The sequence below is a fragment of the Prinia subflava genome, chromosome 13 (genome assembly GCF_021018805.1).
Source record: "Prinia subflava isolate CZ2003 ecotype Zambia chromosome 13, Cam_Psub_1.2, whole genome shotgun sequence".
In the NCBI taxonomy this organism is placed as follows: domain Eukaryota; kingdom Metazoa; phylum Chordata; class Aves; order Passeriformes; family Cisticolidae; genus Prinia; species Prinia subflava.
In genome coordinates, this window is record NC_086259.1 from 16,788,293 (window position 1) to 16,809,197 (window position 20,905).

Here is a 20,905-nt window from a genome sequence, read left to right on the forward strand (position 1 = left end):
TTCTGGCACCACCCTCAGACTCTGCTTTGAGATGACAGATGCTCCTTGGATTTGCTTTTCTTTGTACAAGCATGTTGTTATAAAGGTCTTAAAGATTAACTTTTTCTTGCCTAAATAGATGCTGGGAATAACTCAGGGGTAGCATAGCTGTTGCCTACTTTATCCTTGACTTTGAAAAGGAAGGTATAATATTAATCCGATTTTTTTTTGTATTGGTAGAAGGGAATTAGAACTAGAAGTCTTCTGTTTCCACTTTTTCAATCTCATTGGTGTGGTGAGAGAACATCTTCCTACAGGATTTCCCTGGTACATTCAGTTCTCTGGATGTGCTTTGAATTTGTGGTTAAATGGAGGGATATCCTCTCTTTATGACTGCATGTAACCATTTGGAAAGGACAGTTACTGAGTTGGAGAACACTAGAATGATGTTGTTTACTAGAGGAAACAGCCATCACAACAGCCACATAACATCTCCATCCCTTTGTTGGTTTCAGAGAAATTGGGGAGGAAGAAATATTCCACAAAATTTCTTGGGCTGAATCAACACTGTGTGTCCAACATGCAATGTCAGTGTTGCTCTTGGGGCTGACCCTGGGTTATGAGCAGCACTAAGATCTCAAAGTAAGGTCCCAATCCAACAAATATTTAGAGCTCTCCTTAGGTTTTTATTTGCAAAGTCTTTGCTCTGACATTGTGAGGCACCTGTGAATGTAGCAGACTGCCAGACAGGGAGGTGTTGCTTGGACCTAGAATGGCGTGTGGTTGAAAGCAGAACAGATTGGGAAATCTGAAAATTCAGAGGACCAAGGGAGTGTGTTCTCAGCAGAGCTTCTCACAGAATCTTCCACCACTCCCCCACGGTACCAGTTTATTAAAGAGACCTGAAAAAAAATCCCTAGTTCTTGCCAGCCTGGGTGACTCCTATCGGAGCGATGACAGGTTTATTCCATTTGCAAGTCAGAACAAGTTTCTCCTCTCTTTTGAAGGTACATAATTATCAAGATCATCCTTATTGCTACACCCATTACCATTGCCTATAATCTTTGGGTATTTGCACTTTCCTGGCACAGTTCTGATTGGCAAAACAAAGCTTGCATGTGTGATAAGTTTAGTCTAAGAGACTCTTCTCATTAGTGCTGAATGCCACGAATCAGAGTGATTAAGTGATTTGTCCAAAGCACAAAGCAGATTTAGTGTTTCTGCATTGCAGTGCTACTAAATCATGAATGTTATCAAATTCACAAGATCACCTAAAAATACTAAATCCTAATCTCATAAATATTGGAGGCCTTAAACCTTAACCATTTGTTTTCTCCTTTTTTAAAAAAAGAGGTCCTAGTAACTTGAAATTATGGTTGTTTAAATTTTCTTCATGCTGAAAAAGTGTTGTTTGGTATCAGAACAGTGCCTAAAATGTTATGTTTCCCTCAATTAATTGTCCTTGGTTTGGCCAGCTGGGGTAACATACGTGCTGTGTGTCAGTGAGTGAGCTGCAGGTGAGAATGCTGGAGAGCTACTGTGAGAAACTCAGCAGAGATGAAGACAAATGGTCCCATAAGAGGATGGAGAGTTGGTCCCTGGTGGTGGCCTCAGTTCTGGTCCTTGCCCTTTGCACGCCTGTGTGAGAGAGAGACAGATCTTTGAATATGCCAGAAAGTTGTTCAGGATGATCCTCTGACTCTTGGCTTCAAAGTCAGGTCATACCTCGGAGGAGCTGTTCCTGTCAGGGGAGCACTGAACTGGCTGGCCCTCAGTGCTGACCCTTGATGACCGAGGCTCTCACCCCTCCTGAACAAGGCTGTTCGAGCTCCTGCAGTAGCTCCAGAGGTTATTTGGGGAGCAGAGCCATCTCCATGGTGTGTAGACATGGGGGAGGGAGAAGAGGCTGCTCAGGGAGGTGGCTGATACCATCACGACTTCAAGGACTTTGCTTGGAGCTTTTGCTGTCAGCTGACTGTGAGTTAAGTGTAATTTCTTGCACTACTCCTGCTCTGAAACTCCCCTGTAGCTGCAGGAGCATCTCCTTTGCCACAGGGCCCAGTATGATGCAAAGAGATCTCACCTTTAATGCCTCGGTGCACAGCCGTGCTGCTGGAAGGAGGAAGTATGAACAAGATGAAACTGCTCCAGCACCTTTAGGCCTCCCTGCTCACTTTTATTGGTTTTCCGGTCATCTTAATCCTCTCCTGCTCAGCAGAAACTATATTCTCCAGGGAAATGAACCTCCTGTGAATGCCCTTGAGCTTCTGATGGTAAGAGTAATGAGTTCCTTCCCTTTCTAAAAAAGCCTCTTTGGTAGATTCATGTTTCAATTTGCTTTCATGAGGGTATTTAGTGATAAGTAGTACCAAAACCTTCTCTGAGGCTCCTCACCCAAAGTTTTATGCAAATTGTATGTAAACTTACTCTCACCATGAACGATAACCATGAGATAGGTCATGTTTGAATGCCATTTTGTTCCTGGCTGTCCTGGGGCTCACCAGTGCCTAGTGTCCTAGCAGGGGTCCCCTAAGGTGTGCACCAAACCTGGAGCCATCCCCAAGGGGTAGGGAATTTAGGAGCAATGGTGGCTCATGAAACTTCCTGGGTTCCAGCTTACACTCTCCAAGTCCTCCTGCCACAGCATCCAGCCCTCCCAAATGGCAGTGGAGTTGTTCTGCCACATCAGCATCATCATGACTCTGTCCAGAAAGGAGCTGCCTGCACCCACAGGGAAATGAACCCTCAGTAGCCATTCAGTGCAAAAAACTCTGCACGTGGCTGCTGTTACAGGCAGAAATGGCCTGGCTCCCAAAATGGGATGGTGTGCCCTGGGTGGGCAGTGCAGGAGAATCCCACATGTCCCTTCCCTGTGGTGCTGGCCAAGCCCAGCCTGCACCCAGAACTAACACAGCCAGGGCCACAGCTTCCCAGGGGTGCCAAGGTGTTGAAAACTTGGACTTGGACATGGACTTAGTCATGTACTATGGACAGAGCATATCCTGCTCCCCAGTGCTTGCACACAGTTCAAATCCCACTTCCTCTGGTGCTCTTTCAATATTAGCAAGTCAGGTCATGTGTCTGATGGGTCAGGGACAGGGAAGTCTGATGAGGGCCTTTAGCTCTGTGTACATCTGTTGGGGTCTGCTCCCTTTCTGTGGCTCTTTCTGGGCCCTATTCTTGTTTTTTCTTCCTTTTTTTTTTCCCTCTTCAAAGGGAGTTGTACCTACAAACAGTAAGCACCCCTGGGATTGCCTCTGTCTTTGCTTTCCCCAAGATCACCACTGTTTGTGTTGCCATGCTGGAGGAGGAGACTGGGGTGTCACACAGACACACGACTTTTGGGAATGAAGAGTGGGTGCTTGTGATTTATAGCCCGAGCCCTAAATAACAGAACCTGAATCCATGCTTCATTTACACCTGGTGGCTTACACTGAGAGATCTGTGTGGGCTCCTTCTGTCTTGCTTTTTCATCCCAACTTTGGTGTAGCTTTCACATCACTGCGTGTAATTACTCCAGTGAAGAGGAGCTGGAGGGTTTGGAGAGCTGAGGAGGATTGGCTTTTCCAGTTCCTATTACAGAGGCAGTAACTTCTGCAATGAGTGAAGGCACAGGCAGTTCTTCAGTCACTGTGCAAAGCCAGGGTGTCAGGCCACAGGCAGAAGAAAGAAGCAGCTCTGTCAGCTCTCCAGGTATTTGGGGACCTCTGCTCTGGTGCCACCAAAAAAAATCATAGGCATTTCTCATGCACTACCCTAAGACCAACTGGACTGTTTGCACCACTGTTTTCTGGAATGGGTTTACATGCCATGCATACAAACTTTAGTTTCCTTTATCCCAACTTCCCTGTGCAGGCAATCCATAAGTAACCACCATGCCCAAAATTACTTGCCCACTTGAATTTGGATAACTACATGCTTTCCCAGCTGGTTTATTGTTCTGCTGCTAAATATTGCTCAGATACCCTAGCCATGCCAAGCCTGATTTTTATCTTCGGATTCTGCAAGGCAAGCTTTGCAATGCAAATTATTCCAGTATATTTGCAGGTCTGTGCTGAGGAGGAGATCCCTGGAGCTTGATCCTTCTGTTTCCCAGTGAATCATTATTGTTGTGTAGGTTGTATTGCCCCACCACTTTGAGATATGAAACCTGGGGTTTTGCAGGTCACTTGTCTTTTGTAAAAGAACACAGTGTCACAAAACCTCTGTGTGTGTCTAGCAGGAAACCAGCATTCCAGTGGTAATCACGCTGCTACTCGTATGCAAACCATTCTTCCAAAATCTCACCCAGAATCTATCTCTAGGCAAAGGCGGTGTCCCCTCAAGGCTTCACAGTGCTCAAGTGCTTAAGGAAGGAACTCTGACTGCAGACAGTGAGTGTTAGCATAGCAAAGTCTAAGGACAAGCAGGCAGCTTCCTGCAGGCCCTTTTGTCTCAGACAGGCAATTTAAAGCTTTACTTTCACTTAATAACCACAACAACCAAGAAAAGGTGGGAGAATCTTTCAATAATTATATGTTCATTCGATAAAGTGCACAGAAATGACTGTTTGAAAATTTTATTAACTCCTGAAGTTGCATTCCAGTTGCTCTGGTTAGGTGGCCTTTCTAGATAGAGTAGGCAACTTTATCAGCTGCCTCTGTGTGAGAGAGTTTGTGGCTTCCTTACACGGAACAAGGCAAGGATAGGTTAAAAAACCTTCCCCCACATAGTCCTGCTTCCCGAACAGCCAGCTATCTCTCTGCAGTCAGGCTGGGTGGATTAGCTGCTGTGCCAGGAAAGAATGATGATCCTCCTGCACCCACTCGCCTGTGGGGAGGGCTGACCCAGAAGGGAGCTGTGAGAGGGTAGGGAGTGCTCAGTGAGAGGAGGCACTTCTGCCTTGGCAGCAAATCAGAGCCTGTTTGATCACTGGATGGATCTAGGACATCCCCACAAAGCTCAGTTCTGCATGGGAAGTCTCATGGATTAAATGAATGTCTGGATCCATGGATCTGAATGCTTATGGCTGCCTCTTGCTTGCTTTGAGTGAGCTATTACACACTGTCAGAGTGATGTCTAAGCTGTTTTGTCACAGGCTTGCGTTTTTGCTAGGAACCCCCTGAGTTTCCTCTGTTTGCCCCTGCTTCATTCAGCCTGCCCCATCCACAGCTGCTGCAGTGGGGAATGTGGATGTGGACACTTGTCCCTGGTAAGGCACAGAGGGACACGTGTGGTGCCACAGCAGCGGTGACCTGGCAGGACAATGGACACAGGGTTTGAGTTTGCCACTGATGATCCTCTGCATAGAGTGAGGGGTTTTCAGACTGTTCTGGAGACCTAAACCAGGCAGTTTGGGTGATTTCAGCAGAATGCAGGCCAGGATCTGACTTTAAGTACCTTTCCTTGTATTCACAACTAATTTTAAAAAAATGTGGGCAATAAACAGCAAAATGTTGCTCACTTTAGCAAATGCAAGAATACAGACTCTTCTATTTTCTCTATTTTTGTGCTTTATTTGACAGTGGTTTTTGACTGACTTCCAGCAAGGCAATAGTCAACCTGACTAGTATTTGTCACCTCCTATGAGCTAAATATAATTTGGATTTTATTTACCTCATAGTATTTCTTTAACAAGATGTGTAATTCACTCTCTGATGTGAGGTTTTCCTGGGAAAAAAGAACTCCCCACATTGCTGTCCTTACACAAAATAAATAAAATCTTTCTGTCTTCTTGCCACATTTAGATCTATATTTATCCCTGGTACACAGAGGAGATATCAGCTTGGGAATTGGCACACTGAAGGAAAATAAATGAATTTACAGTAAAGCCTGGTTATTGTTTTTAAAGACCTATTGAAAGGAGAAGACTGTTCTTAATTTTCTCTCCTAATCTCATTTCAAGATGTTTAGCTCATAAAGTTCTGTTAGAACATGGGGCCTGGACTTTTATCTTCCCTCTCCAGCTGAAAGCCTGGAGGACACTCTGGTTTTTTGCTCCTGGCTGTGGTCACGAGGAGAAGCAGTAGCCAATACTGTGCAGGATCCTGTGGGCCAGGGCCGGACCAATTCCTTGTCCAGAAGTGAAAAGAGCTGTTAATCCTGCCTTGTTTGCTTTGCACACCACACCCCTGCTTATTGCCTACAATCTAAATTACAGAGGCGGCCAAACTCGCTTCCTGTTCCAAACAATGGCCCTGGCTGACACATCCCCTGGTAATGCACGGAGCAAAGTGCTGGAATGGCCTGGATTTGATGGGCTGGGCATGTGGGCACTGGTGGGCCCTGCAGAAGGGTCCCCACCTGCACCCCAGGCAGGATGGAAAAAAAATTAGGGGGCTGGAGAAAAATGTAGGGGCTGCTGTAGTGTGCTGTGGAGAGAAATTACTTTATGGAAGATGTTAATTAGAGGAAAGATGTCGAGAAATATGGAGAAAACTTCCTGAAAAGAACAAGATGGTCAAAGGTTTATGAATTTAGTAGGAATTCCCATAGGGAAGCTCGTTTGTAAGTGTCCAAGTGTCACAAGGTCTGAGTCATGCTTTTCTGTGTCAGAAAGATATTATTTTGTTGCAGGAAATATTTTCATTTGGTAGTTTTCATTTGAAGGATCATACATGGGAATATAAATTCTTATTTCTTCAGTTTATTTGACCTCTTCTAGGAAATGTATGCAACAATCAGAGCTGATGTTAGTCTTGTTTAACAGCACTATAGGGAAGAGTTGTGCTGCATAGAAGTCCCTCTGCAAACAGAGCATATATAGAAAACTTCCCAGGTATTTCTCAGGAACTGTACTGGATTGCAGCCAGATGTAGGTAACAAACCCAGCATTTCCATGTACAGAAATGTTGTGTTCACAGTGTCTGCCTGACAAAGGCCACTCCAAGGTGGCATGGGCACGTTGCTGTCCTCAGAATACCTGGCTACCAATGCTGAAGAATTCTGATTCTGGTGTATCAAGATGGTATTTGTGGTCTTGGGGTATGTAACAGCTTCCAAAACAGGAATTACCTTCCTCTTGCTTGAAACAGAGAATGTTACAGTGCGTGGACAGGGCCACTGCTGCTCCCCCATGTTTCCCCTGGTGCTGGTTCAGTTGTTTATGCTGCAGCTGACCTGGGAGAATAGTGAATAGTGCAGAGAAGGGGTGGTGAGTCAGGCCCATGATTAAGTGCAGGAAAACAAGCTGTGTGTGCAAAGTGATCTGGGCACCAGAGCTGGAAAATCCATCCTGCCCCTTGTGCTGCTGGTTTGAGGAGACTCGTGTTATGAAAGTGTTCCTGGGCCATTATTCAGACTTATTTTTCAGGGGATGCTGGCATATTGGGAAGCTTTGCATTTACTTCCATTTTAATGTTCTTTTGTTCTGCATTCTGACTCAGAAAAATACCTTTCCCTGTGAGCTCGAATCACATCTGGAACCAGGGTACCAGGATACCAGATACCTTAATCGGATATCTTAGCAGTTAGAAACCTTTTTCCCTATCTCTACCCCCACTTTGTCAGGGAATCCTGGGCATATGTTGTGAAGGTTCTCTCTCTCTGTTTTTATCCTTGCTTTGGGATCAGATGACGTCTGGCTCCATTGCTTTCTGAGCCTTTGGATAATTTGCTCTTTCCATTTCTCTTCCAGCATGATCTATATGATCCTCCCCTGAGACATTTTAATGTCTGGAATGAACTCCCCCATCTCTTCCAGAGAAGACTGAGGCAGATGATTAACTGTAGCCAAATCTACCCATTTCTCTCTAAATGATCCCTTACTGTCTGCTCCTTCCTTCCCTTGGTTTTAACAAACAACCTCATGAAACATCTGACTTCTTGTTTTTTCTAGGGAAAAATTTTAAACAAAACCACATTCAGACACACAGACACACATACACAAGGCAGACAATGAATGCTCAGAGACAACCAGCAGCATGCTCACAGAGGCAGGCTTATATACAGATACAATGACGTAAATCAACACCCAGAAGCATTTATTAAATTACCCAGATATATACACAGAGGGACAGGCAGATGGGTTAAGGCTGCGTTTTTATTGGTGGATAAATGAAAACATCACTTTAATGCCCACAGGAGAGTATTTTGGAAAAGCAGCGGCAGCAGCAGATATTAAAGGTGATAATATCTCTTTATTCACTCTTGCAGGCTAATTGGCTTGTCCTAGGAAAGGTCAACTACTGCTGCATAGCAAGTGTGAACCCATACACATTCATAATCAAAAATCAGCGTGAAAGCAGCATAGCAGTCAATCCCACAGTCATCCCCTGTTCCCAGGCAAGAAATGGTTCCCTGCCCTTGCACCCCTAAATTCCCATTTTTGATTGCTCTGGACAGCCATGTCTTCCTTTTCTCTTGCTCAAAGATATGCGAGCAAACTGAATCCCTGTGCACAGTCACAGGAAGAATTATTCCCAGAACCCAGCTACACAGTTCTTAATGTATTAAATACACTGTTCCTTGAATGCCCATCATCCTTAAAGAATGGAGCACTAACTCCCACACCCAATTAAGGAGGCATTTTAGCCACAGATGTAAGTTAACTGAAACAACTGCATGAATTAAAGTGAACAAATATCGGTCTTTTCAGGCCCACATGCAAGATTTCTCATTAAGAACTACTGCTAGGCTAACTGTAATTTCCTTAGATGAAGCTGAACCATGGGAGTCACCTGTGCCTTCATTATGGTTCCAGTGAGGTGTAAGTTACAAACATGATAACTCAGCCCTATCAACCCTGCTCACACCTTCCTACCCACTGCCCCAGTCCTGCTAACTTCACCCAACACTTTCTTTGGTTCTTGTTTCACTGTTTAATTCAGATAAGTGTTTAGGACTGTAATGATCTTTGCTCCTGACTGCAGGACAAACAAGAGGCCAAACCCCAGCTGCCTGCACTCACAAACAAGGCCTGGAACACACAGAATGCCTTTATTTTCCTGCTGTTGATAATGATAACCCAGCCCTGCTCCACGCTGCCCACGTTGCATCCACTCCCTTTGCTCCCATCACCTGTGTGGCTGTGGTAAACAGATGTAAATTGATATCTGCCTTGGTGCAATTTGCTGGTGGAGTTAACCAATCCACAAGATGTTTTGCAGCAACAGCTGTACCATCCTTAATGCTCTCAAGGTCTTACTAGAGGCTCAAGAGCTGGTGCTGGATAGCTGGTGTTTTCCTGCAATGCCTCATTCTGCATTTTTATTTTAAAGCTTTCTGTAGCATTAGTGAGAGCTTAATCCAAATGTTCTCTTCTCAGATTATCTTTTTCAAGTTCTGAAAAAATGGCTTTATATACTGGAAGAAATTTAAATATCATAGAAAACACCTCCATTTTACAATGTTGTAGTAGCTCAGAAAGTCTGATTTTGATGGTCAGCTGCAGCCTTGGGAACTGTTAAAGTTACAGGCATATATAGAGGTTTTTTAATGACTTTTTTATTTGTTTATGATGTGTGATGCATTTCTTCTAGGTATATGGTACACTCTGTTTATTACTGACCATCTGTTCTTTTCAGAGACAAATTCTCTGGATGTGTCATCTTCATCTTCTTGCTCTCTTGCATTTCACCTGAGGACTGTCCTAAGAAAATGACTGTTATTTTTCTATTTTCTCTTGCCATTTGGATTGTAAGGCCTTCAAGGATATTATACTTTCAAGAAATAATCTATTCTCTGCCGATGGGCAGGTAAAATGACAAGGTATGTAATGACCAAAGTGTTCTTTAGCTGTATCTGTGAATCCATAACCATGAAAGATAACCACATTAAATTGATGCACCTCTCTGTCCTCTGTATTTGTTTGCTTAGACTTCTTAGGCCAGGGTCTGTGTTAGATGTATTTACAATGTTCTTAGCACAACAAAGCCTCCAGCACTGAATGATGTGCATTATCATCAGATGGGAGTTTATACTTTTTTTTAATAGCCCAGCTCATATTAAGGTGGAAAAGTGGGAGAGCTTCAGCTGCCCTTTGTGTAACATTGTTTTGAAGGGATTGTAACACAGGAATTTCATTATAAAAACAGTAATTAAGGATGTTTTATCTTCTCTTTCTATGACATCTCTTCACCAGAGAACCTGTGATACTAATTGTGCTCATTGATGATTTTTCCCAATTCTGCTTTTTTTCCTTCTCTTGGTCTTAAAAAAAAATAATCCAAGTCTTTCAGCAGTTCATCCACTTCTAATTTCACTTCCCCATTTGTTGGTTCAGTGAGAGAAGAGACACTTCCCCAATCTGGGGACTACTTTTTTCTTTCTTAGCTGTTCTTCCTCTGTTTTGGGGAAACTTCACCTTATTGTGACAAGCTCAGAGCTCTGCATCATACCCCATACTTTCTTTTGACTTTTTATGCTTGGTAGTGTTACAATGATGTTTTATATGTGTCAAGAGCTAATAAAGCATTTCAGACTGATTAGCACTTGCGGCTTGGAATGACTGGTAGGATGTAATCTATTGATGAAATAGGAAGTATTAGCTGGACGTGGGAACAATAATGCAGACAGTGTAATGGAAATGGTGACTTTTCACTGAGTCCTGTCAAATGATAATTTTTTACGTACATCCTGATGGTTGTAAGATTGAAAGTAAATGGAGATGGTAGCCTGATGAGAGCTCACCTTTTCCAGGGCTTTTTTTCATGCCTGGGCATATGGGTGGCCCTGGAAGAAGGCCATAAAGAAAAAGTTTAGAACTGCTGTAAATTGGAAGGGTGAAGGTGAGGGATACCTTAGCTGTACTATCTGGTTGGGAGAAGCAAAGCAAAAAAGGAAATTTCAGGCTCTTTCCTCTCTGTATCTTCTGCTTATTTCTTTCCTATTGATTAATTGCTTCATTTTAGTTGCCTCTTTATTTCTATTTGTCTAATTCAGATGTAGACCTGGTATTGTAAGAGCTGGGACTTCCTCTTTCCACTTAAATTAATCTCTTCACCACAGAAACTCTGTTAATTCTGCTTCATTTCAGATACCTTTAACCTACTTTGTACAGTGCTTCATCGCACTAAATCAGATCTGGGAAAAGTCAGACTGGAGTGCTGCTCAGATCAGCAGATGGCAGGCTCCTTCTAGCAATTGGTACCACCAGCTTCATCCTACATCCCCCTACATCAGAGCATCTGATGATGACAGGCAGGAAAAAAAGTATTTCTGCATCATGCACTCCAGAGTGTGCATTATGTCAGTGAGGAATCAAAGGTATGTTTGTCCCCAGGGTCTGCACAGCGCACAGTCAGCCCTGTGCTGTGATGTGCATCCGCTGGGAAAGCAAGAATCCAGCGACTGAGTAATTTGGAGAAGGGTAGAAATCTGAATGCCAGAGATGTCAGAGAATTGCAAGCTCACAGCAGAGTCTGATTTCCCACTTACTACTCCTCTGTGAGGTGTCTTTTAGAATTACTGTTAGTCTCAGGAGTAGGTAATGAGAAATTTGGGGAAAAGAAAGAGCTCCTTGTAAATCCAATCTTTATTTTATGTGCCTGTGGTCAATGGTGCCCTAATCAAGGCCTTCCTTTCCTTGGAGGCAGTTACTTCTTGCAGGGTGTGGGTTCCTTTAATCTTTATCTATTTAGGTTTAAGTGTCCATCACCCCTTTTGGGAAGCAATTCAGTTGTCCTAAGTTTTATGACTTACTGAATCCTCTTAACACCATCACACTGATTAATTTAAACACACTTCAAATGCAGGACTTCTAGCATTACTAAGACTGCATCTCTTTGATGTTTTAGGTGCTTGCTTGAATGTGTTGTATTCCCCAGTTTCTCTAAAGAATGGTTTAAAAGTATTTTTTTAACAATACAGCATTGTTATGAAAATGAGCTGACTAGTGAGTCTGATAGCAGGAATTTGCTCTGAGTCAACAGTGGCAATTTGCAAGCATTGACTAATGAATTCCGTAATCCAGGCAGCACCTCTGTGAATAAGGGAGGAAAGCTCCATTATCTCTAATATGCATCGAGGATCCAAACATGAGAGGAGCAGCTGCTGTGTAAGAGTCTAAACTGATATTGAATACAATTTGGGAATTCCTGGTCCTTGTTATTCTGTTTGGAAAAACTGTATTTATCTCACATCTCTGAACAGACAACTCCCAGGGATGTGCTAAGCAGACAAAAGAAGCAGTTTGGGTTTTTCTCTTACAGAAAGCATGACTGTGGTAGGCCCTTACAGCCTCTGACAGAAAATTTTAGTGAGAGACAGTAAAAGGTGATGTATCTCTTCTTCCCTCTTTGATTGACCAGGAAAAGAGTTTGTCAACTCATGTGTTAATGTTGTAACAATGTAAAATGAACCAAGAGTAATTAATAGTGTAGTAAGTGATTGATATTACTTTTTCTTGTTTTCTCTTTTAAAGCATACAACAAATCCTGCAAAGCTCCTGTGGGGACAGTGGTCAGAACATCTCCTGTTGAGGCATCTAATTGTGTCTGGCCCTTGCCACAGCTGCTCTGTTAGTTCCCTCATAGCTTGACAGGTATCCACTGTATGGGTTTACACTCAGACAAAGTGACTTTAGTCAATATTTTCTTTTCCTGCATAGGTTCTGGCATCTCAAGTGCTTTCTCATAGCCCCTCACCCCTATGAAACCTGTGCTAGTGGCACTGAGCACTTGACACAAATTGCTGCCTGCTTTTCTTTCAGAATATCACTTATCTTCTGTTTTAAGACATGGTTGTAGGTAGGCATTGCTAAGCTTAAGAAGGCATGTCAGGAGAGTGCTTGTGTGTTAGCAGCCAGAAATGACCTCTGCAGAACACCTGATGCAGCTGAGTGTGGATCTCCAAGAGACCAAATGCTGCTAATGTACAAAAAATGGCAGTTTTTTCTTAAAACTGTAATCCCAGGTATTTGCAAGTGATTGTGTTAATGCTTTTTCCTGGTTTTACAGACATACAACTGAGCCGATGAATATTCTGAATAACATATGTCACAACTGAATTGGTTTTGGAAAAGGGGGAAAGAAAGTCTGTTGCTGACCCACAAGTCTTATCTGCTTTAAACTGGTAGGTTTACCTCCAGTGGGTGTATCCATGGTGGGTATATCCCAGGTTTCTAGGCTACAGTGTCCTTCAGGAAGCAATGCTTCTGTTTACAAAGCCTATTATGAAATGGCAGTGAATAATAAAAAGAGGGCAAGATACAAAGAAGTGCAAATGAAAGGGCAGAGTCCAGGAGTAGAGTACAGAACTGGCAGGTGGGTCTGAATTGCCCTTCTGTCAATGTCCTTTCTTCTGAAGGAAACGTCTTTACCTCTGCTCACTCCCCTGCCAGCCCCACTTTTTAGTTTTGGTCCAATTGCACTGATATTTCTGCACAATAGAACAAATCTCTCTTTATCTCCTTTCCTCTTCAAATTTGACCTGTACCTAGAGGCCTTGCCTTAGAGGAACTTCTGCTTGGTAGTAGTATTGACAATAATGAATAAATTATTCAATTTTCACTTTCAGAGGTTGTATTTCTCTTGTAGCACAGAAATGAAGTATTTCATAGAAAACCTCACAAATTCTTGAATTATTCAAAACTGGTATCATGCCCAGAAGCACCTTGTGAGTAGCTAGAGGTATATTTTCACTGATGTGCTTTTTATTGTGAATTATTTGCTCAGTGTTTATTATTTAAATGAATGATTGTCTCATATTCACCATAAATTTCTAGTTGGATTTGTTCATTTGGGGGGAAAAAGAAAATATGCAGCAATTCCCCAAACACTACCTTGAAATACTGCCAAGCATGTATACCTGAGATATCTGTTGTGCTGCATGGAGCCAAAAGTAGAAGTCTGGAAGAACAAAAAAGCCAGGATTGCAACTGAACCATCTTCTATTTGCTATAATTAATAGGAGATATGAGGAAGGGTGTTAATTTTAATGTGTGCAGCCCTGGGTCACATACCGGCTATTTATTGCAGGTTGGATGGCTAATGTGCATTTTGGCGAGCTGGGCAGCCAGCAGCCTGTTTCAATTTCACTTGTCTAGACAGGGTTTTGGGTTGCCCTGTTCTGGCAGGCAATGTGAGATTTCATGCCTTGATCTTATCGTGCTCTGCTGAGTTTACTTCAGAGAGAAGAACACCTGCAGCCCAAGAGTGAGGATTCAGGGGGAGCTGCAAATGCACAGCACGTCTGAGGATTTGGACCTCGGTCCTTGACAGGCGTTGCTGAGTGGCTTTTGCAGTGTCCCAGTGGATTTCAACACTTTGGAATGGTGGATTTCCAGACTTGCATCCTTTCATATAACTCATGGGTTGAGCGCTATAGACCAGCCTTGATTTTTTGCTGCCTTCTATGGAAAACAAGTGGAGAACAACTGCTCTAATTTGCCAGGAAATTCACTTAAGGACACCAGACTCTTACATAACGTCCTCTTGTTGTCAAGCAGCTCTCAGTGAGGACAACTGTGGTAGATTTAAAGCAGTGGTTTGAGCAGGTGGCTCAAACTGGAATATTCACTGGAATAGTCCCACTGGTTTTATTTCTGAGTGATGTGTTGATGCAGGTGAGTGTATGTGAATTGTCCTACTATCAACACGATTATCATTTGTACCAGAACAGTGCCTCAAATCAAACAGGTCTCCCTTGTACCAGGCACCCTATGAACTCCAGAAAACAGACAGTTCCTGCAGTGAAAACTTGCATCTAAACAAAGCTGTCCTTTTCTACTTTGGTTTGCAAGTATCTTTTATTATTATTTTTATTGCAGTTCCATCCATATTTATAGGTGTAAGTAGATGTGGGTTTGTTCAGGGTAAATGCCCGCGTTACTCACCCCTCACAGTATCTGGTGTACAAAGCTCTGTGAGAACTGCCTGTAATGTTTACTGCACAATGACCAGTCACTTTACTGAAGTTCAGGAGATGATTACCCGGACTATGAGATATTGACAATTTGAACCTCTATCTATAAAAGATATTTGTCTTCCTGTTGGTTGTATTATTTGTCATTAAATGAGTGGCTTTCTTCTAACCTTTGCCAAGCTGCATAATTCTGCATAATCTTATCAACTGGTACTTGGGAGTACTCTGGAGACTTCCTTGCTTTTTATAAATAATTTTGATGCTGACATGCAACAAAAGTATCCCTCAAATTTGCTAGTAATTGATAGGTTAAAAACCCTTCCTTTCTGAAAGTGTTTAGACAGCAATTCCCCTGTCAAATGCAAGCCTGTTTCAACAGAACAGCTCCATAACAACACACGTGATGGACATGCTCTCTGTAATTGCGGTCCAGCCGGTCATGTATTGTCTCTGACAGCAGCCACTACAAAAGGTTTTATGGCAAAGGTTCCCAAGCCTTTCCAGTAGCAGCTTGCCTCTCCAACAGATAATCTGTGTGTGACTCGTGATGCAAATAGATCAGATGAAAGAGCTTTCTCTGGGGTGGGCTGGTGACTGCAACTGCTGGCATCTCTCTCGGCATGGTGACCTATCGGAGAACTATTGCACGGGGAGATGCCACCAGAAACAAAGTCAGGGCACACACTCTGGAATAATCGCCTCACCTCAGAGCACACCCTCTCCCAACCTCCCTCAATCAGAGGTGAGCTTACACTTTTAAGTATTTCAAGTATACAGGTTTATACTTTCTCTGAATATGTTGCAAGCACGATCTAAAACAGCCCTGTAAATTCCTTCTAAATTCTGCTCCTTGGTAATACGCATTGTGAGGGGTCTCACAGTTCAATGGCATGTGCATGTATTACATAAAATGTATTTTCTTAAATTGGTCCTAACCTGGTTGTGCAAATAAGGAAATTGGAAACAAGAGTTCTACCACTGAGAAAAAAGCAAGTACCGATGGTATCATTTCTCTGGGCATGGCATCCATATTGCACACAGCATCCCTCAGCTGTTAAGCGGTTTAGAGGGCTTAGAAGGGAGTTGGCTTTTTCATTACTTGCTTTTTTTTTTTTTTTTTTTTGATAAACGAATAAACGATTGTGCTGCTTCACCGACGATCAGAGGACATTCGACACCCTGCTCAGCACAGAGTGAGAAGGTGCTGCTCTCCCTAGGCTTCCAAGGGCCGGTGCGTTGGGGAGCACAGCCGTTCTCAGTTTCCCCATAAAGCCAGAAGAAAGGGAATATCACTGCTGAAGTGCCAGCAGCCTGCCACAGCCTTCCTTGGCTATTCTCTGCAGGTGTTGTACAAGAGCTTAACGCTGGGGTGAGGATGCTCAAAACTCAACCTGTGAGGATTTGTCACCTGCAAGGAGACGTGGTCAGAACCGCTGTGCCCTGCCCGAGCTGCTGCCAGCGCGGGGGCTGCGAAAAGGAGACACTGACCGGGGACACCGACCGCCCTGAGCCTTCCCCACCTGGGGGTTCCCCTCATGGTGGAGGGGCCCCGCACACCTCCAGCCCTGCCCAGCCTCATGCCCCGATGAGCCGCGCTAGCGTTGGACGTTGAGAGGGATTTCTTCACAAAAAGGGTGAATTGACATCGGAACGGGCTGCCCAGGGAGGTGCTGGAATCACCGTCCCCGGAGGTGTTTAAGGCAAAGACAGGACACGGCACTCGGTGCCGCGGTCTGGCTGACGAGGCAGCGTTCGGTCACAGGTCGGGGCCGATGATCTCAGAGGTCTTTTCCAGCCCGAACGATCGCGGGGCTCCGTGAGGGGCGCGGCGCTTCCCGCGCACCTCCCGCGGCCGCCGCTGCCCGGAGCGGCTCCGCGGCCATTGACGTCAGGCAGGGCGGCACGTGACGGCGGCGGGGCCAATCGCGGCGCTCGGAGCCGCTCGGGCAGAGGGGCTGTGTCGGCAGCGCCCGCCGCTCCCGCCGCCTCCTCCTGCTGCTGCCGCGGCGGCGGCGCGCGTGGGGACCCGCACACACAGACACGCACACACACACACAGCCAGGCACACTCGCACACACGCGCTCGCACCCGCTCCCCCGGGCGCGCACCCGCACCCACATACATGCACGCGCGCCGCCGCACGCTCCCGCGCACACGCCCCGGGGGGAAGGAAGGAGCCGCGGCCGGACGCCCCGCAGCCCCCGCCGCCGCCGCCGCCGCCGCCGTTAGGAGCCCCCCGCGCCGCCACCGCCGCCACCACCGCCGGCTTTTGTCCGCCGCCCCCGCGGGAGCCGACCCTCCGCTCGGCCGGCGCCCGCCCGGCAGCATGGACGCGGCGCTGTGACCCGCCGGGGGCGGATTGGGAAGTTTGAATAAGGATTTTATCGCTTCCCTTTCCCCCTTCTCCCCTCGGTGCGGCTCAGTCCCTACCCCCATCTTCCCCGACAGGTTTTATTGTTTTTTGCCTTTTTTTTTTTCCTTTTTCCTCTTCAGCGTGCATTTTTTTTTTTAATCTGCCGCGTGGGGTTGGATTTTTTTTTTTGCTATAGTTTTTATTTTGAATTTTATTTTGTTTGGTTGTACCCGTCTCTACCCAGCGTAGAGACCGGTCCCCGCGGGCGGCCGAGCGCCACCCCCGACCCGGCCCGCGGGGCTGCCATGGATCGCACCGGCGGCTCCGGCGGGGGCAGCGACCGCAGGCAGCCCGAGGAGAGCAAGCCGCTGCTGGGCGAGATGTCCGCTCCCGAGGGGAATAAAATGGGTGCCGCGCCGTGCCGGAGAGCCCTGCTCCACTGCAACGGCATGAGGTACAAGCTGCTGCAGGAGGGGGACATCCAGGTGTGTGTCATCCGGCACCCCCGGACGTTTCTCAGCAAGATCCTCACCTCCAAGTTCCTGCGGCGGTGGGAGCCGCACCACTTGACCCTGGCGGACAACAGCGTCGCATCGGCCACGGTAAGAGCCCGCCCGGGTCCGGCGGCCCCGCCGCGGGGGCGGACACGGAGCGGCCGCGGGGCCCGGGGGATGCCCCGAGCTCTGTCCCCGAGCGGCCGGACCTGGCGGGGACCCCCGGGCCGCCGGTGGGCGAGGGCGGGATCGGCTCGACTGGGTCCCGGAATGCCGGCGAAAATCCTGAAAGGATTTTTTTTCTCCTTGTTCGTAATCCTATGGATGTTTATTTTTGCAGTTTCGGTGTTGCCTTTTTTTTTTTTTTTTTTTTTAATTTTCCGAGCAAGGCTGCTATTACTGTTATTATTGTTGTTGATTTTTTTCCCTTAAAAAAAAAATTCCTTCCCTCTGAACATGACCCCGACATGCAGTCACCATACTGAGCCCTTTCTATCCGAAAACAAAGTCGGCAGATACCTGCTGGCACCTTGGCCAAGTTGGTGGTGAGGGAGGTGGAAGATGCTTTTAATTCGAGACAGAAGGCTCGGGTTGTGCGCGGACTTTGCTGTGGTTCAGGCCTGCTCTGGGGGCTCTGGTTTGGCGGTCACATAACCTGCCCAGATACAGGCAACGTGATTGGAAAATATGGAGATTCCTTCGGGGTTTTTCTTCCTGCTGGAAAATGATGCAAGAGAAAAATGCGAGGTGGTGATATCAGCGTTACAGAAGATGTACAATAGACGGATATAGCCTTGAAAAATACGATTTATATTTTCATATCCAACTTAAAATTTTATGGCCAATATTATTTGAATATTTGTGGAGTATATAGACTGATTACGCATATTTTATCTAATAAGCGATTAACAAAACACGTTTTACACTGATCTTTAATCAGTCGGTACTTGGATCCTGTCTTTTTTGATTTATGTGTAAATGTCTCATTTTTTCTCAATGGCTTCATTCTGGCCTTCCTATAGGACACTGATAGGAGAGAGTGGATTGGCTTTTGTGTAGATTTCTGTTAATGGTGTGTTTCAATGGATTTCATCCAGCCTGTGCTGTGCTCGGAGGTTGGGTTTTTTCACACCTTGCTACACAGACATAGTGTGTGTAAATGTCTCTCCTGCATCATGCTCTGCTCTGAGGTTTTCAGAGCAGGTTTTCAGTGGGAGCTACTTTAACCTTCAGGTAGGCCAGCTGCCTGATCTCACAGAGCTCTTTTCTGTGCCACAATGACATCTCTGCTTGCCCTTTCCACTGGGCTCTCGAGGATGTTCCCAAGGGAATATTTTCTTTCTTTGATAGAACTACTGCCTAAAGAGAGAAGGAAGATTTGGTCGAGCACTGCTGGAGAAAGCTCCTGAAAGACACAAGCACGAGGAGTTTTTGCAGTTCTTCATTTTGTTAAGATACCATCATTGTAGAGGGGGAGTTGAATATTAGTGGAGATGAGGCATTTTCCTGGCAGTACCCATACTGATTATTCCTAAGCCGAGGAGGAGGATACGGGTAGAGAGAGGCATGATCACGCTTCAGATGTTGTTCTCTGCAATGTGGCAATACCAGGCATGAAGTTGTATTTTTACAGGACACGTCAAACTGCTCGCTGGCAAATCTGTCACCAGAGAAACCATCTCTGAAAAGATTTCTGAAGTCCTATGGGGCCGTGCTTTAATTAATGTTGAGGTGTTCTCATTTCTAATTATTTTATGTGTATAAATAGCAAGAAGATACTAAAGCATTGTGCGTAGCATTGCAGGCTCCATTTTGTTGAGCACTGCTCTTCGTGCTTGGTCTTGTGCCCTAGCATTTTTTCCCAGTGCTAACTCACCCTACAAATCCAGTTGCTCACAGAAATATCTGTGCTTTGTTGTTTCAAGCAGTGTCTTTGGTTTAGGGGTAATTAGGGCACAAGGATAAGATCTACATTCACTTGTTGCCTGTGTGGTCAGGTTTAGCAGGTATCTTTCAGACATTGGTTCTATGATACCTACATTTTAGTCTTTTTCATTTTGAGCTGGAAAGATGTGATTTAAACAAAAACCGTGGTAGTTTAACCCCCCACCCCCTACAGAAATGGGGTACAGGCACAGTGCCAAAACCTCCTCAAACTGGAGGTAGGTGTTTGAATGCAACTAATTTGGTTTTCAAGAGCTATAGAAAATTATCCATTCTGTCCATTGAAAGTGAGCGTTGGGGGCACTCAACAGCTTTGATAACAAGGTCATTTTTACACATGGGGCTTTCGACAGGCAGGATGCTTTATGAGCAGCCAGTAATTAACCTTCACATCATCCCTTTGCAAATCCTCTGGCATGACGAGTTTTACTGCATTCTATATAACATGAATAAAATTGAACGGGAAAATAACATCACTTTGTTTTGCATTTGAAAGCAAAAGTTGTAATGACAGCTAAATCCAGATCTGGCAAATTATGTCCCTGAGTACAGAGGATAAGTTATTTGTTGATTCTAAGCACTTTATATCCTTTTTATTGTCACTTGAGACATATATTTGAATTAAATTCTTCTCCCTGCAAGCTCTTACTTGTCAGTCCCTGGGCTGCAGTATAGAAGTTAACATTAGTTTGTATATAGATTATTCATCCATAGTTTATTCCATGAATAGACACGGTATGTGCCCACATATATGTCTGAATAATGAGACTCTACCTATATTTTTTTGAGAGATAACTAATTTTGTTGTTTATTTAGGCAGCTACAATTTTTGTCCTTTTGCCAAGATAGTTTTTGGTAGCAGAAGTGCTATGCCAGAATCCAGTGGAGCAACTGTTAGGCCATCTTGTTTTAGCAAAATTTAGCGTGGAAAAAAAGAATGTTCTCTATAAAGTGCATTTTTTGGCTGCATGACAGGTGACTGTTTCATTTAAAATAAGTCTGTGTTAATTAAATAATAATAATAAAAGTGTATTCTGAATTGATACAGACACCTAGTTAACAAATGTGGAAAGGTATTAATCTGTGGACAGTGCCATAACTGTAGGTGTTAGGACTTCATCTGGTTTATTTCCATGGTTTCATCTGGTGTGTTTCCATTGTTTGTTTCATGTTGTTATTTCTCAGAGAATTGCTTAAATATACCAGGGTGTCACCATTATAGTTTCACTCGCATCATGTCCAGGGTTTCATTCTGGTTAAGAAGGTTTTTGGAGAAAGGGAATACAGATCTGTAGCTTTTTTTCTGTTTTGTTTAGTTACTGTAAATGCTGAAGTCCCAGTAGGAAATTTTGAC

General features: G+C 44.7%; 1 protein-coding gene across 1 annotated transcript in view; it reads left to right on the forward strand.

Annotated features, from left to right (window-relative positions):
- The first annotated feature begins 17,417 nt into the window (after positions 1-17,417).
- CMIP (c-Maf inducing protein) overlaps positions 17,418-20,905 on the forward strand; it is a 129,802-nt gene continuing 126,314 nt past the window's right edge. Inside the window, exon 1 of the mRNA XM_063410568.1 lies at positions 17,418-17,715. Within this exon, the coding sequence (XP_063266638.1) occupies positions 17,419-17,715 (297 nt within the window). The 5' untranslated portion in view covers position 17,418. The remainder of the gene's footprint in view (positions 17,716-20,905) is intronic.